General features: G+C 31.6%; 1 protein-coding gene across 2 annotated transcripts in view; it reads right to left on the bottom strand.

Annotated features, from left to right (window-relative positions):
• LOC127708635 (uncharacterized) overlaps window positions 1–19,253 on the bottom strand; it is a 140,297-nt gene that overhangs the window by 38,864 nt on the left and 82,180 nt on the right. For both annotated transcript variants that reach the window (XM_052213668.1, XM_052213667.1), the window contains exons 37-46: window positions 15,031–15,113; window positions 13,934–14,129; window positions 10,780–11,022; window positions 9,441–9,574; window positions 8,398–8,594; window positions 7,749–7,873; window positions 7,214–7,336; window positions 5,688–5,828; window positions 4,304–4,469; window positions 1,335–1,574 (exon numbers count right to left, since the gene is read on the bottom strand). In XM_052213668.1, the coding sequence (XP_052069628.1) occupies window positions 1,335–1,574; window positions 4,304–4,469; window positions 5,688–5,828; window positions 7,214–7,336; window positions 7,749–7,873; window positions 8,398–8,594; window positions 9,441–9,574; window positions 10,780–11,022; window positions 13,934–14,129; window positions 15,031–15,113 (1,648 nt within the window). The remainder of the gene's footprint in view (window positions 1–1,334; window positions 1,575–4,303; window positions 4,470–5,687; window positions 5,829–7,213; window positions 7,337–7,748; window positions 7,874–8,397; window positions 8,595–9,440; window positions 9,575–10,779; window positions 11,023–13,933; window positions 14,130–15,030; window positions 15,114–19,253) is intronic.

A 19,253-nucleotide genomic window follows, 5' to 3' on the forward strand; every position in this document is an offset into this window, starting at 1 on the left:
TGAATTTGAAAATATTTCTGTTGTTTTTTTTCAAGGATTTGTATAGTAATATACTATACAAATCCTTGATTTTTTCTTTCATATTTACACATGATAGATTAAGGTATAAAGTATTCAAATTATCTTGTATTACAAAAAAATGATTATTTTCACATCATGTGGTAAAAGTATATTTTCAAGGCATTCGTACGAAGCATAACCTTTTTATGGCAAAATTATATCTATTATAGTTCTAAATTAACACATATGGGATAATTTTCGTAAATAATGTGCTAAAAACTGTGGAACATTTAAAAAAAACATTTTTCACCTTTATACATTTGAAAATGAAACTTCAAAGTTCGATAAATGATATTTAAACTTCTTATACTTTTAGAAAAAAACAAATGTCGAACAATTACAAAAAAATAAGTACCGTATGAAGCCTTTGTAAACAGATATCAAACTGGTTGAAAACTAGTGGTTTTGATAAACCCCAAGGACGCCACATGATTTTTTTTTCAATTCAATCGTAATTCGTACTAAGTATGAAGCAGTAGTAGAAAGTGGAAAGGCAAACATCAGGTTTTGATATTTTTATCAGAATTTACTCATATTTTTTAGTGAAACCATTTGTATTTACACGCATCTTTGTCGGAATTAAAATCAAAACAAAAAATTTATAAACATATCTATTCCTTTTGTCTTGGTATCTCTTACATAAACATTTAACAAGCTGACCACACACTAACTTATTAGTTGGCGCACACCTATGGCAAATAATTTTGTGGGGAAAGATATAAAACAAAAGCCAAATTATTTGTCCTTTTAATCCTTGTAAATAAGAACAACACATTTAATTATAAATTATTAAGCATTAATCTTTTCGATACAACTGTTAATTACTTAAAATAAAAAGATTATGATTGTTTATTCAGTTGCTATGTTATATGGCACTTGTCAATCGGTTCACTATTTTTCGGCATATCAAAGAAAAACCAGCACGTGCTTAAACAATGCTTAATAACTCGTTTATTTGTGATTATTATTCTATTAAATTTGAAATTTATGCATTAAATATCAATCTCTTACTTAATATGGAAAAATAATACATATAACTGCACCCCTTCTAGTCCTTAGTGGCATAGTATACGTCCTTAGTGCACTAAGGACTCCTTAGCAGTGTTTAGACGTACCGATTGTATAATGCCTGAACAATTTATAATTTAATATGTTAATAGTATAATCCTAGAACAATTTAAAATTAAATATGTTAATAGTGATATAATGCCAGAACAATTTATAATTTAATATGTTTATAGTATAATCCCAGAAAAACATTTGTTTATACTTACTGTTGATTAAATGTAAATCCACTGTAGATATTTGTATCACTTCCCTGTCCAATACTGTCTATATAATAATTTCCACCAGTTTCATTGGTCCATGAAAATACTACATTATGCCAGTCTCCATCATCTACTTGCTGGTTTGACTGTGTAATTGTAGATTTAACCCCAGTAGTTGAATAAACATTGACACCATTACTGTCAAATTCTACGATGGGCTTGGGATTATCTAAACTTTTCATGGAACTGCAAAGATAAACAATTCAATTGCATATCAAATACAATATAAAAGTTCATGCTATTTACAAAAAAACTGGGAAAATATTTAATTCATTATAATTTAATACATCTGTCGGGGTGGGCGACACAATAATTTTTAAAATAACATTGCGATAGATGCAAAGTGATTTCTTGAGGCAAACATGTAAGAAAAATCGAGTGATTAATGCCAAAGGGTATCCCTAACTTGAGATACCCTGGGATTTGGTGGGGTTCATAGTGCTTAGTCTTTTGCTTTCAATTTTGTGTTTTAAGACTGTTGTTTGTCTTTTGGTCGTTTTTAGTTTTATGCCATGGCATTGTCAGTTTGTTTTCGTTTTATGAATTTAACTACAATGTATCCCTCTAGCATCTTTCATCTCTCTTTAACAAAATCCATGTGATCCTGGTAACAACTGATGAATTTTTGAAATGTTACATTTTAATGGACGGTCATGTTATGATGATAATGCCTATCAAAGTAATGTCTCTTTATCCACCATTACTCTAGATAATATTTGGAACTACTGTTGCCAAATTCTAGCTCAAAAGAAACCAAATGTTTCCACTTTTTTCAGTATTTGTATTGAGTGTCTCCTTCTAGGTGTAACTAAGACTTTGATATGCAACTTTATTGTCTATTTTTACTATTTATATATATCCTGTATAGCCAGGGAATTGCAAGTTACTGTAGAGTCTATCTTCAATGGATATACAAACAAGGGCTTAATCCAAATTATTGTAAGGTCTATCTTAAATGGATATACAAACATGGGCTTAATCCAAGTTATTGTAGAGTCTATCTTCAATGGATATACAAACAAGGGCTTCTTACAAGTGATTGTAGAGTTTATCTTAAATGGATATATAAACATGGGCTTCTTCCAAGTTATTGTAGAGTCTATCTTTAATGGATATACAAACATGGGTTTTATCAAAATTATTGTAAGAGTCCATCTTAAAATGATATACAAACATGGGTTTAATCCAAGTTATTGTAGAGTCTATCTTCAATGGATATACAAACATGGGCTTCTTCCAAGTTATTGTAGAGTTTATCTTAAATGGATATACAAACATGGGCTTCTTCCAAGTTATTGTAGAGTCTATCTTTACTGGATATACAAACATGGGCTTAATCAAAATTATTGTAGAGTCTATCTCCAATGGATATACAAACATGGGCTTCTTCCAAGTTATTGTAGAGTTTATCTTAAATGGATATACAAACATGAGCTTAAAAGCCAAGTTATTTTAGAGTCTGTCTTTAATGGATATACAAACATGGGTTTAACCCAAATTATTGTAGAGTCTATCTTTAATGGATATACAAACATTTGCTTAATCCAAATTATTGTAGAGTATATCTTCAATGGATATACAAACATGGGCTTCTTCCAAGTTATTGTAGAGTTTATCTTAAATGGATATACAAACATGGGCTTCTTCCAAGTTATTGTAGAGTCTATCTTTACTGGATATACAAACATGGGCTTAATCAAAATTATTGTAGAGTCTATCTCCAATGGATATACAAACATGGGCTTCTTCCAAGTTATTGTAGAGTCCATCTTTACAGCTCTTCTATAAAAGCATGCAAAGCAAACCTTTGATCAACTTGCTTGCTATGTTTGATTTGATGTTTGCAAACAATAGGTAGGCGGAGTTTCAGTCTGTTTTGTATATACTGGAATTTGATTAGACAATAAAAATTGACATGCAATGAAGTTAATGTTTATTGTCCAATCAAATTCCAGTATATGGTTAACAGACTGAAACAGACTATCTACCTTTTGTTTACAAACATTCAAACAAACATAGCAAGCAAGTTGATCAAATGCTTGCTTTGCATGCTTTTAAAAAAGAGCTGTAATGGATATACAAACATGGGCTTAAAAGCCAAGTTATTTTAGAGTCTGTCTTTAATGGATATACAAACATTTGCTTAATCAAAATTGTTGTAGAGTTTATCTTCAATGGATATACAAACATGGGCTTAATCCAAGTTATTGAACATTCACCCTACAAGTCTCTGAGTTTGTATTTAAGATGAAAAACCACTATTATTTACTATATAAAACCAGAATCAGACAAACTAACTTGACCTAATGTCAAACTTATTATCCTCAACAAATTGATAAAGGCTGCATAAAATTCAAATTTTATTGAATTTTATAAGTTTAGATAAAAAATACGATGTGGTATGATTGCCAATGAGAGAACACTCCACCAGAGACCAAATGAAATAGAAGTTGACAATTATAGGTCACCATATTTGGTGCCCGTTTGGAGTTAAAATTCTCAGCTGGGAAAATTTTGCTCCTTGCTATTTATGGTATTAGTGGGTAGCCAAGCCCCTTGGACAAGGACACTTCAACATTCAACTGGAAGGAAGAGGTTCCAAAAGAGATGAAAAGCAGTTAATCACTTGGGGATAAGAAGAGAAAATAACCAGTGGTGAATTTCATAATGGTCCAAAAGCTCAGAAGTTGAATAGCTGATTGACCCTCCAGGAATATTTAAATAGGTCAACAGGGAATTGTAGATAACTTTGACCTATTTTTATTCAGATAATGGTTTCCATATCCAGTCATGTTAGTAGTTTATCAAATTTAACTATGATCTGAGTTCTATACAGATGGATATTGCTATCTACAAACAAAATTAAGCCCAGTAAAACACAGAATTAAAACCTGTTTTGGTAACTCTTTACTTACTCCACGGAATATAGAGTGAAATATGTCTCATCTCTACCGCTCTCATAGAATCTAACCCACATACTGATAGAAAAACTGGTTGCTGCAAGATGAATCGGATATGGCAGAGCAGAGTAACCATTACGTGTTGGTAGGTAGAAGAACATATCATAGTTGGTGTCTAATGCTACAATAAAAATAAGTCTCTATGACAAATGCACAAGTTTTTAAGGCTACAATAAAAATACATCTCTATAAAAAAATGCATAATTTACAATGATTAAAAAAATTATCCTTGGCATCTGCCCAATATTCATTAATACAGTACTTGAAGATAAGTTTAAGTTCCTATAAATAATAATAAGACCATTTCTTGTCATTCTCTGATGAACAAAAAAGTGAATCTGTGAGCTACTGCTTACTAATGATACCCCACACTGCTAAAAGTATAAAGTAAACAGGAAGTTGTTGAGTGATGAATCTGAAAACGCATCACACTGTATAGCTGACTCCTATAAACCCTGAAACCAAGTTTCAGAAATCCTTGTAATGTAGTTCCTGAGAAAGATGTGACGAAAAATATTCATGGGATGGACGGACTGACAGGGGTATAAAAAGTACTTATTGTAACCATCAGTAACTGATGAAAAAAAAGTATGAAGGCTGATTATCTGAATCAAATATTACAAATTATAAATATCAAATTCACAGTTATCAATTTTTTCTCTTTATAAGTAACATGACTTATTTAAGAATACTTCAAACCCATGAGTTAAAATCATAATAGAAAGTTTCCAATAACTTTTGGGTCTTTCAATATCAATTAGGCATTTAAAAAATAAATCAGTCCAAATCATAAAAGTAGAAATCAGTTCAAAACTAATTGTATTATCTACAGAAACTACACAAGATCATGGATAATAATGTTAAAGAGGAAAAAAATAAACAATAAAACAAATTGGCCTTATAATTCCAATTGCAAGTTTTTTTTCGAAAGAATCTGTACATTTACACAAAATATTTGTTCAATACTTAGATATTTAGAATAACTCAGATTCATAAAATAATATTCATACTTTTGGGTTTTTTCCTGCTTTGATAACAACTTGGTAGCATTTTATTTTACCAAGGGCGGTATGAGGGGGTCTCATCCCAAATTCCTGTGAAAATAATGTGTTTATTCCTGTATCCCGACATATTTTAATTCTGAATTCCCAACGAAATAACTGGCTATTCCCAAATTCCCTTAATTACACAGCTCAATCCTGAATTCCTGAAAAGGGTCCTTCTGCCCATCTTTAATGTACAAACTTCTAGAAAAGCCTTCAGCTATGAGTCTTTGTCAGAGCTTAAACTACATCTAAAGCAACCTCACCTGAGAATGATAAGTCAGAAGTAAACCTACCTCTAGAACAACCTTCACCAGTTAGACCAAGGTTACATCTACAGTGGTAACCATTGACAACATCTACACATGTAGATGCTGATGGACATGTGATCCCTGCACAGTTGTTTATATTGTTCTCACAGTTATCTCCACCATATCCTGAAGAGAAAGAAATTGTCCACAAAAATGTTACCACATAACTGTAGGCAATTTGAATATTTTAATGACATTCTTGCCTTAACCATATGTGTAAGCTATCAACCCACAAATATATGGTCCAGTCAAGGTATTCATTAGCTTAAATTCAAAGAAAGATTTTTTCAAAACTTTTCATGCTTTTAAATAAATTTTTTGTTGTTGCTTTTTTTTTTTTTTTTAAATAATTAATGCATACATTTTAAATGTCTTTAGGTATAACTTATAAGCTGCATTATTTTGTTTATGCTTAAACTTTGCTTTAGTTGCTTACATTCATATGCTTGTGTTTCTACTAGAGCTTTATGTTATTGTTTTTGCATGTGTGGTATGTGTTGATATCTTAGGTTTTGTATGTGTTTTATGTGAATATGCTTATCAGCTCTTTACATTGCATGGGCTTTGTCTGTATTTATATATTATGCTTTTGATGCCTGTGTGTGTTTTATATAATTATATGTTGCTTTGCTTTATATGTTGCATGTGTTCTGTATTTATTCATATGTGCTGCTTGAATTGATTGTATGTGCTGTAAATCTATATGTTGCATGTGCTCTGTATTTATTCATATGTGCTGCTTGAATTGATTGTATGTGCTGTAAATCTATATGTTGCATGTGTTCTGTATTTATTTATATGTGCTGCTTGAATTGATTGTATGTGCTGTAAATCTATATGTTGCATGTGTTCTGTATTTATTTATATGTGCTGCTTGAATTGATTGTATGTGCTGTAAATCTATATGTTGCATGTGTTCTGTATTTATTTATATGTGCTGCTTGAATTGATTGTATGTGCTGTAAATCTATATGTTGCATGTGTTCTGTATTTATTTATATGTGCTGCTTGAATTGATTGTATGTGCTGTAAATCTATATGTTGCATGTGCTCTGTATTTATTCATATGTGCTGCTTGAATTGATTGTATGTGCTGTAAATCTATATGTTGCATGTGTTCTGTATTTATTCATATGTGCTGCTTGAATTGATTGTATGTGCTGTAAATCTATATGTTGCATGTGCTCTGTATTTATTCATATGTGCTGCTTGAATTGATTGTATGTGCTGTAAATCTATATGTTGCATGTGTTCTGTATTTATTCATATGTGCTGCTTGAATTGATTGTATGTGCTGTAAATCTTTATGTTGCTATTTAAAGATTGATCCTCAGAGTTATGTTATTATATATATGTCGGTTAATGAGCTCTAAAGAGATCATGCTCTATGTTGATTGTATATATGAAAACCCAACTTTAGATAAAGATTACGTTCTTACTTACTATAAATACAATATATAATAACATCCATAATCAACGACCAGTAACAAACATGTAAAATAATAACTTACCAGGTGGACACTGACATTGGAACCCAATTCCATTGGTTAATGTCTGACATGTGCCACCATTTTGACATTTGTCAGCAATAGCACAGTGATCTATTAATGTCTCACAGCCAGTTCCCTTGTAATCTGTAAAAATTAAATAACAAAGTTTTCATTAACAAACAAGTAAGATTCTAGAAATCTATGTATGAAGTCAGCAAAGTAGCAATGAATAAATTTATTTGAAATTTTAATATGAGGTCATGGAAACACAATGATGTGACCTAAATTTGGACCAAGTAAATGGCATGCAGTCAAATATTCAACTCCTACAAATGTATGAATTTTATAAATGGATCTATTATTTCTAAAGGCTGATTAACTATTTACTAGACTAATATACATACCAAAATGGCAACATAAAATTGTAATTTGAAAACAATCATTTAACCCATCTAGTTTTAAAAATAGAGCATTGACCTTCATTACCCTACTAGCTTTTCATACATACTGAGAGAAAATTGAACATTGACCTTCTGTACTTTGATTTGATACTTACTGCCATTACAGTCACAGGATGGAAGGGCTCCTGTAACACACTGTCCACTGTTGCGACAAGGATTAACATCCCGACATATATCTGGAGCATTCTCACAATGCTTTCCATAAGTGTTCATAGGACAGCTGAAACAGATTGGTTCATTCAAATTTTAAGTTCATTAAACTTTACCTGGGAATTAAAAAAAATGCCTATAACTAACATCTCTACATTTGAAATATTCAACTATTGTTAACCTTTACTATGCAGGTACTGTCATTTTACATCGTAAGCCACACTGGCGCTGACATTTGTCACTCTATGTGCCATTTTATGTCCAAATGCGCATGGAGCTGGACCTTCCCAATCACTGCCTAAATAGACCAGTTTCTTGTCCATTCTGGCAAAATATTGAAGTTCCATTATTATAGTTTCCAAATCTTTGCGAAAATGCACTCTATACACCAGACCCTGTGTATCCTGAATTATGATCTAATTATGCAGTCCCATTATACACTTAATTTAATTAATAGTTACCTTTCAAAACTAGCCTTTTTAATTACTGCATGCTAAATTAGTCCTTAAGTATACCTTCTCCTTTCAATTGCAGTTTATAACAATAACAAAAATAACACTAAAATGTCTTCAGTTGTCAAGATAAAATACTTACTTGCAATAGTAATCATTAAACAGGAAAGAACAGTTGGATGATGCTGGGCAAGGACTAGACAAATCACATTTGTCTACAATATCTTGACATCTGTCCCCTGACCAACCATCTAGGCATGTGCACTTGAAACTGGCTACACCATGCTGACATGTACCTCCATGGAGACAAGGGTTACTAGCACACTCATCTATGTCAATCTATCATGAGAAAATCAACTTTTGTCAATCTTTCTTGTATAAGCTAATTCATTTAGAGTAAAATAAGTTTAATCAAGTGCACTCATTTATACAGGTGGTAGAGGGTTATTTTCACACAACCTGTTTGCAATTTTCATTTCGTGTGTTTTTGTGCTCAGTATTTACCATGTTTCAAAGTGGCATAAAAGCAACATGTCAGCTATTTTTTTTTTATTTTTCTTCAATGTGAAATGGCCATTTTATTTCCCATTTGTTGATTTATGACCCTCATTTATTTGTATTGAACATGAAAATATCTAGTTGCATTGAAATTTCATCTAAATCAATCTATCATGAGAAAATCAAAATTATAATCAATTCTGATCTATATATTTATAAATTGAGAGAGAAAAAAGTTCAATTAAACATACTCATTCATTTCAACTGACATTTCGACAATAAGAATTTTATGAGAACTCATTGATATGTATAAAAATTTTGTTTTGTTTGTTGTGTTTGACATATTCATTTACCTATTAAATAAAAATATTTATATTATTGATCTATAAATAAATTTTGATTTTCATGAATGTAAAATTAAATATCATGCTGCTTTGGTTAAGATAAACTGTTGACACAGAGATATGTCTAGCCTTTATGTTATTTTGATAGTATAATGCAAATGTTGAAATTAAAATGGCAAAACTGGTGCAAGGCCACATAACCTTCATGGGAATGAAAAAAAAACCTAAATCTTTAACATTAGATGTATAGGAAATGGTTTTGCGCAGGAGAAAATTAGGCAATAAAGTTGTACGTGATATGTAGGTGGAGTAGACTATATAGAATGTAGATGTGTACACTTACTGAACAGTTTCTTCCTGTGTAACCATCTCGACATTCACATGTGAAGTCATTTATACCATCCACACATCTATTAGTTCCTGGGAAAGTACATGGACTAGATAGACAATCCTGTATGTTGTTCTGACAAATGGCCCCTAGAAAAATACAATAAGAAACTAGTTAAAGTCTCAAATGACTGGGTTACAATATGTGTAATATGTGTGATTAATCATTGTAGTGTGGTTGAAGGATGTTTGAGGGATCTGAGCAGAAAACTGTAGGATGAGTTGATCACAAAAATTTTGGTACTCTGTTTTGTAAATTTTCTAGAAAATGTTCCCAAGTCTGGAAAAATGTGAAAAAGTCTTCAAACCATTCCATACTAGCAGGTGCACAAGTTCAATATGTGTACAATCTTTCTGTGAAATCTTATGGATTTTGGTTGATCAACTTCCAAATGTGACGAATTTCTTCAAACAATTTCATAATAGCAGGTGCTCACCTTCAACATATGTGCAATCTTCATGTGAAGTTTCAGGGATATGGGTTGAAAACTGTAGAAGGAGTTGATTACACAAATTTATGTACCCACTTTCCCCTACCCACCTGCCCTTCATCGCCATACTGTAAGCTTAGTGTCTAACCCAGACAAAAATGATTTTATTCTCTTCTTAAAAGTGTGAAAGCTATTTGTTTTATAGTGATTAAGATTATAACACAATGTTGACTGCTGTATCCCAATTTTTGACATTTTTACCTATTATATTGTTGTCAATATAATGGAATTCTATGTGACTGTCATACAAGTGAGAGGTTTAGCTAGCTATAAAATTAGGTTTAATCCACCATTTTCTACATAAGGAAATGCCTGTACCAAGTCAGGAATATGACAGTTGTTTACTATTTGTTAGATGTGTTGAGTTTTGATTTTGCAATTTGATAAAGGATTTTCCATTTTGAATTTTCCTTGGAGTTCAGTATTTTTGCTATTTTACTTTTTTCTAAACTTATGTTAGTATTTTACATTAGTGAAACTTTTGAACATTTACAAAATAAAAAAAAAATAATTTCATTTTTTAAACCAAAGTAAATTAAATAAAAAAGATAAAGGCAGGTAATATGGCTTGATAATACAAGTTGTGTTTTTTTCAGTTTGATCAGTATAAAATTTAATTACTACAAATCTCATTTGTCAACAGATGCACATCATGCACTTAACCCTGAGATTGCAAATGTTTGTGTGGTTGATGACTATTGTCGGAGTTCATAGATTTTTCTGTCTTGTCTCTAACATTCTAAAAAAGACATCAACATGAAATTATTTAAATTCATAAGAAACACAACTTTATGTTAAACCTACCTTCAAATCCATCAGGACAGTCACACTGAAAGTTGTTCAGGATATCCCTACATGTACCTCCATTCTGACAAGGATTAACAGATGGACAGTTATCAATGTTGTGTTGACACAGGGAACCAGTATAACCATTTGGACAGTTACATCGGAACCCACCCACTATATTGACACAGTTTCCATTATTCTGACATGGGTTAGAGTAATAGTTACAGTAACTCTGACTGATGCACTGTTTTCCTTTAAAGACTGAAATAAAATTAAATAAAACATGTAAGGAATACTTAAATCATCATGTGATTACGGCCAAAATAGAGCCCAAAAGCAGAATAAACAATTTCGTAAAGTATCACTACGGAAACTTTTCAACCTATCCACATGTTCATGAAAATTTGAACCTCAGGATTCTGGCATCAGTATTTAATGTTTATTTAGATAAACAATATCACTAAGGAAAAGCCAGAGCTTCCTCCTTTTAAAGCAAGTATCAAGATTCAAATGTGCACTTCTGATAGATTATACAGCTGTTTAATAATATGGTTAAGACCTTTTCACAACTTTAGATAATTTCTTTATTTAAAATAAGAAAACCTGTTCTGAAAGGCCACACTTTGGGCAGGATGCAACAAAACTTTTAGCAATGTTACATTTTATTCAAGATTATGAAAATAAAATAAAATAAAATGCTTCGCCGAGCGCAGCCTGATACGACCGCAGAGGTGGAACCCTGAACAGTTTGGGCAAGTTTGGACACAATATTCAAGCTTGATACTGTCTGAATTTGGAATGTGATCAAATTTTTGACATAATATAGGTTTCCGACACAAAATAAATGTGGTCAAAGATCTTAAAAATTTGAAATGGGACATTTAATTTACCTAGTATGGTCTGATATCCAAAATCTAACAACATGGTTAGATTCAGCATATAAAAAAACACCAAAGATTCACTTTTGGTTGAAATCAAACACAGTTTAATTTTAGACCCTTCAAACCTTAATATGGACTAATTTGAAAACAGGGCCCCAAAAAAAAAATCTAAATGCACAATAAGATTCAGCATATCATAGAGCCGCAATGATTCAGTTTTTGATAAAATTAAACAAAGTTTAAGTTTAAGTTTAAGTTTAAGTTTAAGTTTAAGAGACCCTTTGGACCTCAATGTAGACCAATCCAAAGTAGTAATACAAGGTTTGAACCAAGGATCCGGAATTTTTTTCAGCTAATTTCGGTCATTTTGAGATAACTTAAAAGTTGGTGCCCTTTTCTAAAAAAAGATTGTCAAAATCACATTACTGAGTATGCTCATACTCGAAGCATCATGATCAACGAACTTGTTTAAATGTTGCATTGCATTTACTTCATGAATTTTCCTGCCATTTTCGTTCAAGAGCAATTAAGGGAAGGCAACAGTTTAAAAATGAAATGATTTTAATGACTCAAAACGATAACTTTCTCAGACATTGCTAATGTTTCTTTCGATTTTGAAGACAAAATAAAAACCGGATGTTTTGCGACAATACTAAAATGAGCAATTCCGGACTCATTTCTGGGATTAGTTTTGTTTATCAAATTCACAGGAAATCATCAGCTTTTTAATTTTTTACCTTTGATAGTGTTTGAATATTAATGATAATAGTTGCACTTGCTTTATTTAGAATGAAATCATTTTGAATTTACGATTTAGTGTCCAATCTGCAGAAGAGAATTTCAAGCATGCATATTACATAGTAAACAAAGCACGTGTGTTAGTAGTGAAAGAATACTTTTTTCTACGTAAATTAAATCAAGTTTTAATTTAATTTTAAATCAGAATTGACAATTTTCTTAGCTGAAAAGTAATTAAACCATGAAGACAGTTGTTATGGAATTTTAATTTCTTTATAATATTAGTTCTGAGCTTGTGATCAATAGCCAGATGTGAATTAAAAACACAGGTAAAGAGATTACCGTCATTAGCCAATATTTCCCCGAGGCATTAATATAGTTATTAGGAGGGCCCTCAGGATTATAACACTATACTGGAGTGGCAGTTTTATTACAGGAAAGGGTTAACAAAACAAAAACAAGTTCAAAATGGCGATTTAGAAACTCGATCTCAACGAAATGACCGAAATTATTTCTGTTAAAAAACAAAATTTGTCCTAATTCCCAATTACTCGTTTAGGACAAATACTTTCAGTTTAGGACAAGACTGGCAAATATGACAGTTTCCGGACACTTGGTTAGAACCCCCAAACTGGTTACTTGATTTCCTGCATTGAATCCTTAACCTTGATTACTGACAGCTACAATATATGTAGGGTAAATCATTTAAGTTAAGTATCTGATGTCTCAAATACTTTGGTCTTAGGTAACTGAAAAATTCTATCACATAAAAACTAGTAGACTATGAATTCCTAGATAAATTAATGTTGTAAGGATCAATGACTTTATGCTACTGACAACTGAAATCATTGCCCAATAGGTAATCGAAAAATAAACTATGGGGTATTCATTGATTTGAGGTAACTTAAAAACCCTGTTACATACACCATGTTAGTTCATGAATTCCTGGGGTAAATAATTTACCTTGGGTTACAAATACAGACAGGTTAATAATTGACCTTTGGTACCACATACATACAGGTAAATAATTGACCTTTGGTAACACAAAGACAGGTAAATAATTAACCTTTGGTACCACATACAGACAGGTAAATAATTAACCTTTGGTACAACATACAGACAGGTAACCATTTGACATTTGGTACCACATACAGACAGGTAAACAATTGACCTTTGGTACCACATACAGACAGGTAAATAATTGACCTTTGGTAACACATACAGACAGGTAAATCATGATCACCTAGTAAATTTTGTAAACTTCAATCATTGTTTTGCTATGCAGACATGATCTATAAATAAATATATCAGTTTATAAATAATGTGTGTCCAAATCACTTTACTGGATTTCCTTCTTTAGAAACTCTCTTACCCAGAATTTAAAAGCAAAGGATATTTAAATATCTGAAAACATGAGAAGCTATATGACCAAAATTAATCTAAAAACTAAAAAAAAAATGATTTATCTAATGTCAACTTTGCTTGAGAATGCTGGAACCTTAATTTCTTGTTGTAAAGGTTGACAAAAATACCACAGAGAACAAGCTATTTACCTTCATTTGCACTACATCTATAGCGCACTTCATAATCTTCACAGCCATTATTGTTACTATTAACACATTCTAAACCATTAGTACTACATTGTAATGATATTGTGTTTCCTGTCTGGGAGGGGAAAGTTAATGTTTTGTTAAATACACGACATTCAGCTCCTATAGGTTCTGTTCCGCTGCATAGACTAATACCATACTAAAATACAAGAATTACAAAGAATTACAATACTTATTATACTATTTTTGATACAAAATTGTATGTCAAGTTTTACTTGACAACAGTATTTCTGCACAACTATTGTTCAAAGCCAAATTACTGAGGAAGACACCATTTCAGGATTCGTAATATATTATATTTATACTAATGTTATCAACAGTTAACCAGTAAGAAGGACAGCAAATTGAATATCTTTAGGTTTGAAATAAATGTGAATTGGAATCGTAAATAATTCTGATAAATTTAAACTGATAACAGTAATGAATTGTCTGTTACATTGATTATTAGATTAACAATGAAAACATTCCAATTTTACATAATTGATTAGCACAAAAACATTTTGTATATTAGCTTGATGCAGGAAATAAGATGTGCATATGCTTATACAACTGCATACCAAAATATCATTGACTTACCATAAGTTGTTCACCTTAAACTGACCTAACCACAAACTTAACATGTAAACTATGCAAAAGATTCCAAATCAATGATTGAGGGGTTGGCTGAATGTACAAATGCTAATGCAACTAATTTTTTAAAACTTTTTAGAATTCACTTCAAAACATAAGCTTATCACTAATATAAAACAAGAATATTTGTCCATAGGACACCATCTCCAGCTAACACACAATCACATTTCCATGTTATGTGAACTACAAAATCAAGCAACACCCTAATTTGGCATATGATTTAAGAAATTAAATCACAATGAACATTTGTACTAAGATTTGACCATTCATGGAAAAGTAAATTAAACCAGAAACTTTAACCTGATAAGGACAGAAAATAAACAGATGGACAAACATAATGCCCCCAATTATTTAACGCTGGGCATAAAATATCAAAGATTTACTTCATTTTTTCCCATAACATAACTTACTGTTGTTAATTCTGTCCTTCTTTCATTATCACCATTTCCTGTATCTGGACTGTCAATGTTAAACCATGGTGTGTAAAAATCATCTACAAAATTATACTTCACAATATACTATACTGCCTATTTTTATGTAAATTTCTTAATGCTGATTCATAAACTGTGAATCCCTTTGCAATTATTTAATCAATGAAATAAATTTAAAAATTTAAAGTGGAAATCATCACAATAATGATCTATTAAAACTTATGTTATGACACAATACATTTTTAAATTGTCAACAAATTCCTATTGGTGGATTTGTCTTTAAAACAATAAGTGTTGTAGTTGTTATTACAACAGCCATTGGTGATGTTACCCTAACAATAACAAAGAGCTAATGTTGTGGATTTAACAGCTATTGGTTATGTTGACCTAACAATATCCAATACTGATAATGTAATGATAACAGCAAATGATGATGTTATCCTTAAACAACAACACAATGTTGATGTTGTGCCCAGTTGGGGTGATAACAGCCATTGGCGATGTTGTCCTAACAATATCAAATTCTGATAATGTTATCTTTACAATAGCAAATGTTGGTGTTGTGGTGATAACAGCCACTGATAATGTTATCTTTACGATAGAAATGTTGGTGTTGTGGTGACAACAGTCACTGATAATGTTATCTTTACGATAGAAAATGTTGGTGTTGTGGTGACAACAGTCACTGGTAATGTTATCTTTACGATAGAAAATGTTGGTGTTGTGGTGACAAGAGTCACTGATAATGTTATCTTTACGATAGAAAATGTTGGTGTTGTGGTGACAACAGTCACTGATAATGTTATCTTTATGATAGCAAATGTTGGTGTTGTGGTGACAACAGTCACTGATAATGTTATCTTTACGATAGCAAATGTTGGTGTTGTGTTGATAACAGTCACTAATAATGTTATCTATACAATAGCAAATGTTGGTGTTGTGGTGATAACAGCCACTGATAATGTTATCTTTACGATAGAAATGTTGGTGTTGTGGTGACAACAGTCACTGATAATGTTATCTTTACGATGGAAAATGTTGGTGTTGTGGTGACAACAGTCACTGATAATGTTATCTTTACGATAGCAAATGTTGGTGTTGTGGTGACAACAGTCACTGATAATGTTATCTTTACGATAGAAAAAATGTTGGTGTTGTGGTGACAACAGTCACTGATAATGTTATCTTTACGATAGCAAATGTTGGTGTTGTGTTGATAACAGTCACTGATAATGATATCTATACAATAGCAAATTTTGGTGTTGTGGTGATAACATCCACTGATAATGTTATCTTTACGATAGCAAATGTTGGTGTTGTGGTGATAACAGTCACTGATAATGTTATCTATACAACAGCAAATGTTGATGTTGTGGTGATAACAGCCAATTGTAATGTTATCCTAACGATAGCAAATCAAGATTTTTCATCCATCTGTATTGCATACTCATTTAAGCATAGTAACGCAACTTTTGTAGCCTGCTTAGTGCTTTTTGAGTCTTTTTTGTTTCAAAATGATTGCAATTTCCAGATCAGAGCATGTGCCAAATGTTGAGGCTGCTGTCATATTTTTTTGATGAAAATGTACTAGCTAGTTATTATTTTGACGTGCAAATGAGCTAAAAAGGGGTTATTCTCCTTCAAGGAATAAAACATACAGTTAATAAAATATAGTTGAGTATAATAATAGCCAATCCTAACTTTCTAATAACAACAGTAACTCAGTGGGGAATCCAGGAGGGGGTTACGGGGGTTGGAACCCCCCCTTGTTTTTGATGATCAATGCTTTTGAATGGGGACATGTGGTTGGAACCCCCTTTTAAAAATGGCTGGATCCGCCCCTGGTAACTGCTAATGTTGTAATAAAATCAAAGCGCGAAAGCACTGTAAAGGCAGTTAATTACAGGTTGTGTGTATTTTTAGTCCAGTTATATCATTATCTTGCATAGTACAGTGTACTTATCAGAGGTGGCTTTCAGTATTTAAGATTTAGAGTTCTCTAATGATATTGAACAAGTTATATGAATGTCATATTCTGAGCACTATATGAAGGTGATTGTTCTCACTTGTTTATGAACTAGTGCATTATGTCCAGTTTGTACCTTTTTTTATCTATGTTTATAGTCAAATTAGTTATCAAAGGTACCAGGATTATAATTTAATACGCCAGACGCGCGTTTCGTCTACATAAGACTCATCAGTGACGCTCAGATCAAAATGGTTATAAAGCCAAACAAGTACAAAGTTGAAGAGCATTGAGGACCCAAAATTCCAAAAAGTTGTGCCAAATACGGCTAAGGTAATCTATTCTTGGATAAGAAAATCCTTAGTTTTTCGAAAAATTCAAAGTTTTGTAACAGGAAGTTTATAAAAATGACCATATAATTGATATTCAAATACTGTTTAAAATAGTTAGGCATTTTCTTTTTAGTAATAAGTAAATGTTATCAACTGTATTTTATTCAACTCTGCAAATGTGGTTTGTTACTGTTAAGTATGGATGATAGTTGTTTCATTGGCAATCATAACACATCTCCTTATTTATATAATGATCTATATTCAACGACCTCAGGTACAAAAAAAATGTATGTAACTTAACTATGATGGGAAACCTTTACTTCTTTCTTTTATATAAACTTTTGATTTGGTACCATAGAACTATGTAGAATAAATGTACATTCCAACATGTCAACTCTTTCAATGACAATACTTTTTTAAGAAACTATAACTCCAAGCAAAATTATATTTCCAAGTTTAAAGTAATTTATGAATGAAATAAAATGCTCCGCAGGGCGCAGCTTGATACGACCGCAGAGGTCGAACCCTGAACAGTTGGGGCAAGTATGGACACAACATTCAAGCTTGATACAGCTCTGAATTTGGATTGTGATTAAATATTTGACACAGCATAGGTTTCTGACACAGAATGAATGTGGTCTAAGAACTTAAAAATTTTAAATTGGACATTCACCTATTATGGTCCAATATCCAAAATCTAACTACATGGTTAGATTCAGCATATCAAAGAACCCCAAGAATTCAATTTTTGATGAAATCAAACAAAGTTTAATTTTGGACCCTTTTGATCTCAATGTGGACAAAAATGATAACAGGGCCCAAAAATCAAAAATCTAAATACATGGTTAGATTCAGCATATCAAAGAACCCCATATATTCAATTTTTGTTGAAATCAAACAAAGTTTAATTTTGGACCCCGATTTCGACCAACTTGAAAACTGGGCCCATAATCAAAAATCTAAATACATGGTTAGATTCAGCATATCAAAGAACCCCATATATTCAATTTTTGTTGAAATCAAACAAAGTTTAATTTTGGACCCCGATTTGGACCAACTTGAAAACTGGGCCAATAATCAAAAATCTAAATACATGGTTAGATTCAGCATATCAAAGAACCCCATATTTTCAATTTTTGATGAAATCAAACAAAGTTTAATTTTGGACCCTTTTGATCTCAATGTGGACAAAGTTGATAACGGGGCCCAACAATCAAAAATCTAAATACATGGTTAGATTCAGCATATCAAAGAACCCCATATATTCAATTTTTGTTGAAATCAAACAAAGTTTAATTTTGGACCCCGATTTGGACCAACTTGAAAACTGGGCCCAAAATCAAAAATCTAAATACATGGTTAGATTCAGCATATCAAAGAACCCCATATATTCAATTTTTGTTGAAATCAAACAAAGTTTAATTTTGGACCCCGATTTGGACCAACTTGAAAACTGGGCCCAAAATCAAAAATCTAAATACATGGTTAGATTCAGCATATCAAAGAACCCCATATATTCAATTTTTGTTGAAATCAAACAAAGTTTAATTTTGGACCCCGATTTGGACCAACTTGAAAACTGGGCCCATAATCAAAAATCTATATACATGGTTAGATTCAGCATATCAAAGAACCCTAAAAATTCAATTTTTGTTAAAATCAAACTAAGTTTAATTTTGGACCCTTTGGACCTTTATGTAGACCAATTTGAAAACGGAACCAAAAATTAAGAATCTAAATACACGGTTAGATTCGGCATATCAAAGAACCCCAATAATTCAATTTTTGATGAAATCAAACAAAGTTAAATTTTGGACCCTTTGGACTTCAATGTGGACCAATTTAAAAACGGGGCCCAAAATCCAAAAACTTAATACACGGTTAGATTCAGCATATTACAGAAC

This window comes from Mytilus californianus, unplaced genomic scaffold (genome assembly GCF_021869535.1).
Source record: "Mytilus californianus isolate M0D057914Y unplaced genomic scaffold, xbMytCali1.0.p SCAF_7, whole genome shotgun sequence".
Taxonomy (NCBI): domain Eukaryota; kingdom Metazoa; phylum Mollusca; class Bivalvia; order Mytilida; family Mytilidae; genus Mytilus; species Mytilus californianus.